Source organism: Lepisosteus platostomus, chromosome 24 (assembly GCF_059453375.1).
Source record: "Lepisosteus platostomus isolate fLepPlt1 chromosome 24, fLepPlt1.hap1, whole genome shotgun sequence".
Lineage (NCBI taxonomy): Eukaryota > Metazoa > Chordata > Actinopteri > Semionotiformes > Lepisosteidae > Lepisosteus > Lepisosteus platostomus.
In genome coordinates, this window is record NC_142634.1 from 10,235,404 (window position 1) to 10,248,978 (window position 13,575).

Consider the following 13,575-nt stretch of genomic DNA (forward strand, 5'->3'; position numbering starts at 1 on the left):
ACATTGTTTTTCACAAACAGATCGCACGGGGGGGGTGGTGTGTGGGATACATTAAAGGTAGTGCACATACACAGTTGCTCAAACACGAAATGGTATCCATCCGTGTCTTGAACGAGGATGCCTCCTAGATAGATTGATTGCATCAAGGCGAGTCGGCAGTCCGGGTTAGTATCAGAGCACCCAGGAAAAATGTTTTTCACAATTCTAAAGAGTAAACCTATGCAGCTTTTTGGCATGTTGAGACCGGTTTAAAAGCTGAAATCACTGTAGAAAATGAGAATACGGTGCTCTGAATTGAAGCCCTGATTTCACTCTCACGTCTCTCAGCCTCATTACCTACCAACACCCCGGGTTTTCAGTTACCAGACGACACAGCGACTCAGTGCAATTGAACTTAATTACCTGAAGGCTTTCATGTATTCTGAATGCAGCACACGAAACGAAATGCTACAAGAAGACAATACGTGTATGCATAGTGGTAGGGCCACTAAGATGATCAAAAACAGCAGAATACTAGGAAGGAAAGCAGGCAGGCAGCGCGGGGCATTTCTTTATAAACAGACACGCAGGCAGAACCCGGTCTGATTGGACAGGCGCTACTAGACTCGTGTGGTGCGTGCTGTCAGACACAAACAGTGTTGTAAAGGGACATCTACGGAATACAGTAGCAGTGCACATCCACTCGGGAGAAGCAACAAAACCGAGAGCGGACCACTGAAAATGTTTGCAGGCTGGAAGGCAGCGATGTCTTGAATGCTTAAGAAGCCTGTTCTTTTCCGTGCATGCTCCTTAAACAACATTTTTTCGAGTTCATAAAATTAAATGTCATGCACTGCAAAACAATAAAGGACGTGTGAGGCTGTCAAGTTTTCCTCTCTCTGGGTGGGTTGCACAGGAATAATTAGTAAAGGTCTCTGGTTGAATTTGTATCCTACATATTCTGTCATACAAAGAGAGCTCGCTGTTAAACTCACTTTAATGATTATTTTTTTTCTATTTTCTGGCAGTCAATACCGTAGCTGGGAAAGGATGGGTTCTAGACTAAGCAGACAGAGTAGTCTGGACGAGGACACGAAATTCTCCAAGAGGAGACGCCAGCAGCGCGATACGACCGGGGAAGCCGGCAGGAGTGGACGCCGAGCCAGGGGAGACATTCTGTTTACATCCCTGATCCTGAAAACCGACAAACTGCCGGGGATGCTGAGGAAGACGAACCCGAGCCCGTATATGAGGAGGGTGGGATGGATCCGCGACATTCAGGCGCTTCTTCGGGAATACAAGGTGGAGCAGGCGGGCGACGTCCTAAAATTACTGAGAAAGGTAAAAAAAAAAAGATCGAGCAGCCGGCGTAGTGTTAACATGCTTTCGCAAGGACTCATCTTCACGTAATGACAATAGGAAACACGTTGTTATCTCTATAACCTCTCATCTCATCGCTCTTCTCAGTCGTAGCGACTTTGACATATTTCTGCACGTACAGTAATACCCGTGCAAAGCTTCAACGGGACATCTTTATCTTTTAAACAAACATGATTTAGATTCAGCCTTGCACTTTAACCGAAAACCTCCGGTCTTTATGTCTAGCCGGCAGCCGGTGCAAATTAAACCGACATATTGCTGTTTTCTCTGTCCGTGAACGCGTATCTCTCATTTGTTAAAAGTCCTTACTTTTCGGGCTTGCGGCTCGCTGACCACAGGTTGTTTTGCTGTGGAAGCAGCAGTGCAAATTGAACTTTGAAAACAAGACATTCTTAAAACGAATTAAAACCGTCAGCTTAACCCAAAAATGAATTTAATTGCTTAAGTCTAACGAGAGCACACTCATTCACAATGAGAAGCCGTGCGACACACTGGCGCCGCGTCGACGGTATACAAGAAGACAAGAGGAGCATCACAAAAGTTATAAAACCTGCACTTCAGAACCCAGTAAATTAACTCTACTATAAAAACTCCAATTATAGCTCACGTATTTGGCAATTCCATGCGGTTTCTATATATAGGGAAAATATGAGCCAGTCACCGTACTTGAAAAGAATATCATATTTCTCATTGGATTGCAGAAGTGTGTCTTAAGAATGTACATGTGGTTGCAGTTTCTTTAAAGTCAGCAACGTTTATGCAGACAAGTTTTCAAACGTCATGTAAAAAAAAACCTTCTTACAATACAAATACTACGTAGTGATTGAGGGGGGGGGGGGAAGACGAGGGTTTGTAAATTAATCTGAATACCTCGAACATAGCACTGTATGCGTATTCTGATTGTTTCCTGGCAAAGAACTCGTGCAACTCATGACGAGTAGTGTTTCTCACTACTCACGTATTCACTACGATTAGTAGTGTTTCTTACGATGGAAGAATAGTTACCTTAAGAATGTTCTGGGGTGTGACAGACTAAAATGAGCATTGTTGTCATCGCATGCAGCTACTGTATGAAAATGACTACAAGTCGTAACAACAGCCTGCTATGCATCTCTCCTAGTTGTTTCAAAGCTTTCCACTCATGTTATTAATAATTATACAGGTCCTCAGTTTGGGCACAACCAGTGCACTGTAAAAAGAGCCACACACAAGGAGAGTAATAAGAGTGCTCTGAGCTGTACTGCAGTAGGAATTCTGTGCTGCGCTCCAACATGGAGCACATTCTAGAAATCACACTGTTTACAACGGGGGACCTGTTGTGACGGAATATGGCACCAGCTACCAGGCAGAGGGACAGAAGCTCGCTGATCTTGGCAGTAAAGCAAGGAGAGCCGTTGTTAGGCTCAAGGTCCGATATCTTACCCCCCAAGGCAGTGATATTAATATCACAGACACTTATACAGTACACGCAGTGGTGCCTTTTCATTTCTCATGGAAGTGAAATAAAACTAGGTTATCCAGCGGAGACCCAAACCAGCTGATGTGCGCTGGAATGAGTCAGAGACAATGGATAGGAAGTGTCTCGGCGCTGTTTGCAAACAGAGAGTGCTGAAGCAGCGCGGTGCTCCAGGGTTCTGTTTTTTCCTTTCAGAAAAGGGGTGAAATACTGTAGAAGCTGGCCCATCCAGAGTCAGTTTCCACGGCAGCTCTTTAACCTTCAACAGGTGCTTCTGTGTTTCGTACCACTTACCTTAAAATTGGTTTTCCCTTTGGGGTGGTTTTGAGCTGAGTGTTTTCCACTGACACTGTGGCAGAGTGGGTATACACAACAGGGGAGGTGGATGGAAAACCAGTCGGTATTGCTGAATTTCGGCATCCACATGCACCTCTTGTTTGGCAGTACAGTATGGAACAGGCCTGTACTGTGCCATACTTAACTTGAAGACTCTTTGCTCAGTCAAAATTCCTGTGAGAAAGAGCAGTATCTTCAAAGTGCTGTTTGCTCTTAGGGAGTATCAGAGTTTGAGATTTATGCAACAGCTTTTATTAATGAGTTGCTGCAAGGGATTCCTACTGATCCCAAATGTGGAGATTAATGCACACCACATTTTTAATGGGGGGGTTTGACCTTGAAATAATACACAGAGTTACAGATGCACTTGTTGATTAGGAAACTTTTCCTATCCTCAGAGGCTGTCATCAGAAGATTTGCACAAATTCTTTTTCTACAGAACTTGCGTTCTCTGCAAATTGACCAACTTTAATGTACATGTTTCAATGCACAGCATCCCCTAACCTATTACTGACAGTGCACCGAAAGGTAATGGCGCAGATGTTTTTATCAATTTATTTCTCCAAATATTTCCACGATAATTTGAGCCTCAACACAATTTCATTTCGTTCAGTTTTTCAGTAAATTTCCATTTTCAGTTTTTTAATTTCAGTTCTTTTGTTTTCATTTGCCCGGGAGAAGTGTTACTCTGTCTCAGTCCAAAAAAAACAGTATAAGCACAATGTGCTTACTTGCCTGCCAGTTATTAACTGTCAATTAAATTGTTGATAAAACTTAACATGCATAAAGGGTATAATTGTGCTGCCCTTTCTGTATAATTAATAGAGGAAATGAAGGTAAATTAGGAACCTGGCACGGATAATTTTTAGCTTGATACAGCTCTGCCATTAATATCTTCTACAAATCTTCTTTCAAAGTGCTGTAGTACTGTAAGAGGGTGTCACAAAGGGCTCGTACTCTCACCCCTGTATCCTCAGCAAATGGGGAGAAACTGGAACCTGACACATCTCCAGCTCACTCTGCCTAATGCATTTATTACAGCTTGGCCTCTCCGTTAGTCCCCTGATGCTACTCAGACTCACTCCTGCTTAATGGGGTTCTTGTGTAATACCAGAGGGACTGGAGGAGAAGACTGGAAAGAAGAAACCCGATGGTCACTGACACTGCCACAATTATCATTATTATTATCATTATTAATAATAATAAGGTAGAATTTGACCTGGAAATAACAGATGTGGGCATTTTGCAAATGATTCGAAATGATTGATTAAATGTTAATCTGAATAATTATTGGTTGTTATGTCAGATTATATTAAGGTTTGAAGAATACCTATTACTTAAAATGGAACATAATATTAAATTAATTAAATTCTTCACTTGCAGCATTCCTTCAAAGATGCATGCGGCTAAACCAACACAGTTAGGTTATCAACATAATTCACGTATTTCATGACCAATATGCTGTGAGACAGAACATGCCTAGCATATTGATAATTCTGATACATTTGAAGATTGCTACTGGGAGCCCCTTATGTAATTACTCCTATGTCATGAACTGTTCATCCCTAATTCTGTTGACTATACACAGAAAAATCGCTATAATTAATGCAACTTTGATTTTGTCAAAAAATGCTCTTGGTATTTCTGCAGGCAGCACCAAATGATAGTTCATAGCGCAGCTCAAGTTAGTGATCTTTTAGTGCAGAATTTAATGGCTTCTCACATGCAGCTCAATTTTATGAGCCAAACCTCCAGCTGTCCAATCCAGTACCTGTTGATATGTGAAATGATCCCCAATTTCTAATGACTGAACACTTCTCGAAAATATTTTGCTTTAGACAACCCTGTAAAAAAAGAGTTTTAGGCACATCATATCTATCGCATTCTTATTGAAGGTTAGTAAGGTTTCATTCTAAAGTAACAGGTAGGTAAAGAAATCTAGAGCAATTGTTTAACATTCTGTGTAATTCTGTATAAAAAGGTACTGTATATAGTAAGTAGCTTTGGGGATCAAGCAAGCTAATAGTAGATAAAGAGAAAAATGAGATGTACTGAAAATTAATAATATGTTTACATACACATTGATTTTAATTGTGCTTTCAGTTTTAATTATTTATATTTATGATTTCTAATAAAAGTCTATCAGGGATATATATAATTTATATAAATTATATATACAGTTTGGCAGATGTAGTACACAGTCGTGATAGGCAGTTTACCAGCATCCTGACCTGTATATTATACAGTAACAATGACTGCTGAGCTGCAAGTATGTGTTGCTTAACCTCGGAAGACAGAAAAGAAAAAAGCTGCACATGAGTGATAAAAAGAGATTCTTTCTAGAAGCAACCTTGTTTCCTTGGATGTAAAACCACCCAAGGACTGAAGCATCTGTGCTTTTCGTACACTGTGTTGCAGTGCTTGAGGCTTCTGCTCAGAAACTGGACTAGGATTTTTCCCACAAAGTAACTTTATACGACATTCTAGAAACCCCACCAAATATGTTGGAACTGTGCATTTCAAATAGGATATAGAGGGTGGGTGGAGTCCTATTAATGCCTTTAAAACATTTTATGCCTTCTCAGTCCTAGTTTTTGCCTGCTTCACCAACAATGGCCAAGGGCACTGTGACCAAAGCCCCTTAATGCAACAGGATAGAAGTTTGTACAGGACATCACTGTAATGAAAGAGCAGCTTCACAGCTGCTGTTGGTGTCCCCAGGCTTCTGCATGAATATTCTACAGTGCACTGGCAACACAGGGTGATCGAGAGGAGCCAGTCACTTGTCTTAGTCACCTTGTGCTTCGCAAGCAAAAACAGACACAGAATTGCTTCTCCACACCTTGAGCAGCAGTAACTGTGATGCAGCTGGCAGAGTAATTAGTAATTACCCCATCGGTTAATACCGTACATTGGAGTCGTTTCTCTCGGCCTACAGTATTTGTGAGGTGTTGACCATTCCAGAAAAAAACAATAGGGATCCTGTAGGTTTCTTCCAGTGGCATCACAGTGGGAGACAGGAGACTGAAACCAGAGTGCTTCCTTTGTTTGTACTCTTAGAAAATAAGAGCAAACGCCCTGAAGATGAAAGACCAGAATGGTTCTTAAATAGGGTGATTGCATTAACATGAAAATAAAGACGTTAATGAAAATTAATGTGCAGTATCTTAGAAATCTTCAGTTTATCCAAGAAAATGATTCCAGACGAGACTGTCTGCTTTTCTTACTCTCTTTCACCCCCTATAAACCTTACTCCCTCCTGCTGAGCACTGCTGTAATGGATCGAATATGTGTGTGGTGCCAGCAATAAAATGTAACAAAACAAATGACTTTTTCCATCAGAGCACTTAGGTTACAAGGTCCATATCTTAACGGAGGATATCAGATTTTATTTTAATGACAAAAGAGAACAGCCTTTTTTGTCAGTGTACTGTACATGCAAAACAGTGTTCAGGATGGTGGTTACTGGAGTTGGAAATTCAAGGCATGTTGTGTGGGTTTCCATTCTTAAAAGCTTTTTGTTTTGTGTATCCATCTGCCCTAATGAGTGTGTACAATTATCTGAATGCTTAGTGGGTTCGTTACAGCTGACGTTTAAGTGGAGTTAAGGACAGGAGTTCTGCCAGACTTTGGAATTGTTATAAGCTGCCTGTTTACTTTGACAGCCGAGTTTCTCCTGAATTTTGTTGGCTAGTCTAGTTGCGAAGCATTTTTTGGATAACAATGGATTTGCTGTTAGTTTCAGCAAAGAAATGGCAGGACACAATGCTCTCGGAATATCGATAAGCACAGGGCACCCAACGGCTCATTTGCAGTGGGATGTAAATGAAGTGGTTCCCTGCTTCACTCGTCTTTATTGACTTTGCTTGATTAAGTCACAGGTTTATATTTTCACGTCAGCTAATACAGACAATCATGCCGTTTGTTACTGAAGCCTTTGGCTTGCTTTGGCTAGCAACATCCACCCAAGGAAAAAAATTGCATATGACACACAATATGTGTCTGATTGTTCTGCTGTGGGTTAAAAAAAACCCATAAAACAGACAATACTTCAAGAACTACATGCACAGATGTTTTAACATTAGCATTCATTGAAACAAAATGAGAAGGTTAGAACATTAGAACAGAGATGTATTATGTATACGGTATGTACTGCAAAATGTAGTTGTCTAAATGACAGCAGCAAATGTAAAGCTCGTTTTTTTTATTTCAAGAATAGATGCTAGATGAGATGGTGTAAGAAAAAGGTTTATTCCTTTCCTTAAAACATTAATCATTTTTTTAAATTGAATTTAATTATATATAGTAAAGGAGGATCGCGGTGTACAAACAATGTATTTAATGGATTCAGTAATGGCAATATTCATTTGATCAGATGAATTCAAACATCTAAATATAATCTCAGTCTGGTGCCAGAGTTATTTTAGCCTTTTAAAGCGACCACTTAGAATTGGCTGAAGCGAAGCATGATGAACCTGTCATTGTACAAAGGCCCTAATCCAACAGCACATGGAACCAAAATACAAGCCAGGGACTTTGAATTCTCTGATTACTTCACTGGACTTAATGTGGGTTGCTGAAGTACACAAAACAAAGCCAGTGATTTATTTTTATATCCCTGTAGAATGGCCAGCATTGGAGGCCTCTAAAAAAGGAATGCTTGACTTTCTTCTTCTATTTTTACCCTTGTTCTTTGAAGAAGCGAGACAGGAATCTAGGACCTCTGCCTTCATAACGAAGTCGTGCATTGTAATTATCCAACTCTGGTGTCCAACTGCTCTGATCTCTAATGATCCCTGAGCCTCATTACAAAGCCATACAGGCCTGCCTCTTCAGACAGGCAGAGCCACATTTTAATGAAGCTCTTCTTAGAAGGGGGTTAGTTTAGGGGCTGCCAGTCACTACAGAAAGCGAGAAACAACATTCAGAATGATCTCCACGTTTATTCCAGGAAATCTGATAGAAAGCGTACGAAGCCAATTTAGAAAGGAGTGATTGCAGTGGTCATGAACTGACATTAATCATGATGATTAGGAATAATTGTTGAAATGTTCCAAGAAGTCACTTCCTTTTGATATATGTTTTTTTTTTGCCTTAAACAAGTATGTTTTACTGTCTTTAGATAAATGTTGTATATGTTCAAGCTGATATTGTTTATCAGGTCACTCAGCTGTAGATGAAAGATTTCTTTTGTTTGTGGATGATGGGTGGACGCACCACTTTTTGGAAAGGTGAATTTCTTAAACTTATCATTTTAAATGCAGCATAACAGGACAAGAGCTGCATGGAATCTGCAAGGACTATTTAAAAAGAAAGATCAATGTTCAGATGCCTATTAAGTGGTTTTCATGCTGTGGAGCATTAGCCCCGTGATGAGAGATTTCGTGAATGCTGTGTTAATAGGTATTGAAAACTATAGAATACCTTCCTGCAAAGACTATTACTGAGAGTATTACAGAGAAAATACTGTGGTATGAGAAACTGTCTTTTATCTATTAAATTATATAGTGGGCAGACAACAGCAGGGTCCTGGGTTTGAATCTCACAATGAAAGGTCTGTATGATCTCCCAATGTTTTCTCCGGCTGTTCTGATTTCCTCCCACATTCCAATGATATGCCGAGGTTAATTGGTATCTCCGTTTGCCCCCTCATACACAGTACATACAGAATGTGAATGTGTTCCCTGTGATGTACTGGCATCCCGGCCAGGATGCAGTCCTGCCTGGCACCACTAACCAGTGGAAATAAGGCTGTAACTGCAAGAGGGTAGAGCCCAACCTGACAATTTCACTGCGTGAGGCCTGTCAAATCTCAATTAACGGGCCGAGTCAATTAATACTGTATAAAGGGGTAACGTGCTTAATATTTTACTGTTGGGGGTTTACTTGCCTTGGCCATAAGGAATGAACCAGGGAGACTCCTGCATGGGTGAAGATGAGATGGAAGGAGTGCTGTGAGAAAGGATGTGCTATATCAGCCTCAGCAGAAGAAATAATTAGATGTTAGAAGAAGAAGAGTCAGATACAGTAACAATTTGACCTTTGTTTAACAATTTCGTTTGTGGGAACCTCTGTTACTCCCATAAACTAGTAATAACAAATTTTAAACTATTGAAAACAAAATAAACAATTGAGTTCCAGCTCAAGTTAAAATGCAAACAGGCAAATTTTCACATTCTCGTTACGTGCCTTGAAAGAAGACAGGCTACATATTATTGCATTGATTTGTCCTAAAATAACCTTTGCCCCAGTACGAAGCTCGTTTGATTGATTAAATTATTGTGCTGTGTGGTGTAGTGTTTCCAAAGATTGCTGCTGATAAAAACACATGCTCACAGCATTGTGGAGAGGGACATGAAGACAACATTATCCAGACCAGCTGAAACGAAATGGAAGTACGTTCACTGTTGATGAAAGAATGAACTTTTTATAACCACGAGCATGAGGACGGCAAACAAGCTAAATAAACCAGGTCATGCTCTAAGAATGGGTTTTCTGATGCTACCCAGTCATGCTCACGAAGACTGAATTATCCCTATTGGCATTTAAACATGAGGTACAGAGGCCTCTACCTTTTGAAAAGGATGTAGGTTGACAGTAAATGATTTTTACAGGACTGCAAAACTCTGCTTGTCTCCCTTGTGCTGTCGTTCTGATTTGTGAAAAACATGGTCCTCTCCAGGGCAAGGTGGTGTTGGTCGGATGGCTATGGATTTATATGTCAAGTTTGGGGCCTGGCAAAAAATATTGACAATCTTGTTCACTGACAAATTACAGCACCTGACTGCATCTGTCAAAATGAAGAACGTAATACCGTATAACATTTTAGGTGATACAAACTCTGCACAGTATTATTCCTTGCATACTGAGCATTGAAATAATATGATCATTCATAACTGGAGCATATTCTTAAAGGTCCTGTCAGGAAACTGACGAAATTAATTGTGCTATAATATGCTATGCAATTCAGGATAGCATAATCAGGATGCTCATTGACATTTGTCATCAGCAGTGTTGATCAGCATGGGTTGTGCTGTGTAAGTAGGAGTACAGACTAGTATAGTCACGAGTGGAACCAATACAAACTATAATATATGCTTTGACCCATTTTGGAATGCTTTCCAATTCCTCTTATAATGCCTGGGCATGCTTGCATGTGTCTTTGCTGTTCTGTAGAGCCTAGATGTCACATGGTATCCCAGCTCATCCCTCAGATCTTCAATGGGGCTCAAGTCTAGCGAGTCCAGGCGTACTGTATCTGTCCTGTTTGCATCTTGCATAAGCAACAAAAGAGTGTGTGTTGTCCTGCTGATATGTGGTCATGCCATAGATGTTCCTAATAATAGATTAATTCTTAGATTATGAGCCGTAGACATTTGAGGTAATATGTGTACTTCATTAAGAATTGCTTAATGGACAAAAATTGATAAAGGGTAAATTGTCTGATGTAATAAGCGAAGTACCTCAGGAATCTGTTTTAGGACCACTGGTCTTCTTAAGTGTATCACTTGCAGGCAGCAGAAACATTAATTGCAATTATAATAAGTGAAACACCAAGACTGTAGAGGCTTACATGTGAGAAAAACTGTGGTGTTTACATAAGCACAATCACTTTAAACTTTTACACACTGGGAGGGATACAAAATGTGAACAGAATATTAGGATAATTAGTTAAAAGCGTAGAATTTAAATCTAAGAAATGTTAAATTAAAATTGTTGAATGCTCTAGTAAAACGTTATTTGGTCACCAAGATACAAAAAATATTTCCATTCTTAGATCAATCTAGCAAACAGCAACTACAGTAGGTACATTCTTGGATTTTCCAGGTTTTTCTTACACTGACAGGCGAAACAAATTGCACCTTTTAAGTCTTGAACGGGGAAGGCTACGATTGAACCCGATTCAAGCATTCAAAGGCAGTGCCTTTAGAGGCTTTAACAAGGTCATTTACCAATATTTAATTCGCATTGATCAAATTCTTCAAAAACCTGGTCATAACAACCCAATGTGAGCTGTGCAAGAGCTGTCAGTATGAAGTCTTATAGTAGCTAATGCATCACGTTTATCAACCTGTTATAATTGGCACATTGTCAGATGTGCCATGTCATTAACATTATTTGCTCCTCTCTAAATATCCATAAGCTAAAAAAATGCTTGCACTACAACTTGAGGATCTACTGTATCAAGATTAACTTGCACTAGTTCAAAATAAAAAGCTTGCCATTTCAATAGAGGACTGCCACAGAATTGTGCTCCTGCAGAGAGAAGGAAAAACACTGAACGAAGAGAGGAGAGTACTGTATGTGTTTTTATTAAAACTAGCTCAGTTGTCAGGCAATAAAATTCCTTTTTCTGTCTTTCAGGACTTGGGTTTAGAAGGCACATCTCTAAATGATATCCTCTACAAGAATGCTGCCTTTCTTAATCTGGTTGACCCCATTTCTCACGAGTTGTTACTGAGCCTCGCTCGCGATATACAGTGCCCTAAGAAGGTAAGTCTGTAATGAAGAAGAAGCATCATTACGTGCTTCTCATAAGCTATAAGTGGATGGAATTATCCTGTAGTTGTCAGAGCTCTGTATAGACTACAGCAGATTTGATACACCAGTACAATTAAGTGATACCATAAAACTGAAAAACAGCCATTTTAAGTCTGATTTAAGTCTTTAAAGACCTCACTGGAGTGGATATTGGAATTGCATATTAGAATCATATTTCTATCCAAGTACATTCCCAGTGCCCCCAGTGCGGATTCTCATTTAACACTGCCTTTATTGCCAGACAAAACTGCAATTTTTCAACACTGTCTTACAGTCAGGGATTCATTAAATGATACACTAATTAAAGCCTGTGAGATGTTTCCACCCTGTTGCTGTTAAAAAAAAAATCATCTATATCCACCCAGCCTGACAGGTTCATGCCTTGACAAAACACATCCCACTGTCACTTTCAAGGCCAAGTTAATTCCCAGAATGCCAAAAACCCACTGCCTTCCAAAGCTCTTGGTGACAGCTTATCTATTTTTAACTAGTGATGGCCCATTGCTGAAAGGGTCGCTCTGAGTCAACTGCTCCTGTCCACTTGTGGATTTGACAACACTTAGTGTATCGTGCCTGTTTATTGAAACAGTATGACACGTGTTTTCCTATCCACTGTGGAGGAGTCCTTTGTTAACCCTTCACTTTGCTCCTGTCATCAACACACGAGGTCTGGTCCCAGAGAATTTGGGGAGGGCCCCATATTGTGAATTCATTTAAAAGAAGTCAAATCCACAGCAAGAAAAAAAGGCAAAGTCCATTGGATTAGTTCATTTTTAGTTTTAGTGACATACGAAAGTCTGAGTTCATTTCCCATAGTGGTGTGCTGCCACAAGAAGAAAGGCAATGCAATTCAGGTCCTTTCATTCTGAAAACATAAGTAGAATTGCACACAGGTAGAGGATTATTGACCCATCTTTTTTGTTTGGGTGTCAATAGGTCATCAATCTCTGCCATTTCTTGACTCATCCCAAATATGCACATTTTGCGAAGGTTTTCATTGGCTGAGCAGAAACTCAAAGTGACTTTCGGAGCCAGCATGACTCCCTTTCTAATGTTCGGCTCGGCTCCGGCATCAATGGCACGTTGCGGTCACTCCAAAGGGCGGCTTGCTGGATTAAATGGCACACCAGGGGAACTCCAGCTGCAGCTCGCTGACTCGGGGTCTGGGCTGTTGCCACATGCCATGGCCTGCAGTAACCTCTCACAGCCTGGCAGCAAGTCAGGAACTCTGATACCGTTGCTGATCTAGATCTCCAGAGCTCTTGAATTGCTGGTTACATTACTCCGAACACTTGCAGGGATCAGTTTTAAGAGAACAGCTAGAAGACCTTAGAATGTGGATTGGGATTCTAGATGTGCACTTCTTTAGATAACCCATGGCCACCACGATCTGCTGAGCACTAGCACAGTGGTGTAGTCTGTTACATTATTCTTATTATTCATGCATTTTGGCCTTCAAGCCAGCACTGTCTGTGTGGAGTTTGCATTTTGATGTATTTTTCTTGTTTTTTTCACATCTCAGAGCCATGCGACCCATATTAATTGACTAAATTTCTGAGTTCAGAAATTGAAAGGTGCAGGCCCTTTGCTGACGGATTAGGCTTTTAACCACCTACTGACCTCTAAGGATACAGTTATATAAAATGGTTGCATGGATTGATGGATTGCTCAGTCTAAAAAAACACTTTTTTAAAAGGTGTGCAGTCTTAAAAAATCCTTATAAACAGCTCAGGAGCTCAGATGAAAAGCTCCAGCTTAAGCTAGTTAAGTGGTTTTCACGTAGAACCAGCTTTTAAGACTCACATGGTGAAGCACAACACATCAGACCACCATGAGAATCCCTGGGCTTCCATTGTATACTTTTCTAAATGAGCTCTCCCCCC

The 13,575-nt window shown here is 40.4% G+C and overlaps 2 protein-coding genes across 3 annotated transcripts in view; one reads left to right on the forward strand and one right to left on the reverse strand.

The window, feature by feature from the left end:
• The window catches only part of LOC148641605 (glutathione hydrolase 1 proenzyme-like), a 67,913-nt gene that overhangs the window by 24,049 nt on the left and 30,289 nt on the right, over positions 1-13,575 (reverse strand). The gene's annotated exons all lie outside the window — the stretch shown is intronic.
• The window catches only part of lrrc75bb (leucine rich repeat containing 75Bb), a 46,033-nt gene continuing 33,031 nt past the window's right edge, over positions 574-13,575 (forward strand). The window contains exons 1-3 of one of the 2 annotated variants that reach the window (XM_088618833.1): positions 574-882; positions 1,008-1,320; positions 11,516-11,644. In XM_088618833.1, the coding sequence (XP_088474959.1) occupies positions 1,030-1,320; positions 11,516-11,644 (420 nt within the window). In that variant the 5' untranslated portion in view covers positions 574-882; positions 1,008-1,029. Of the gene's footprint in view, positions 911-1,007; positions 1,321-11,515; positions 11,645-13,575 lie in introns of both variants that reach the window. The other variant, XM_088618832.1, reaches the window with a different exon arrangement.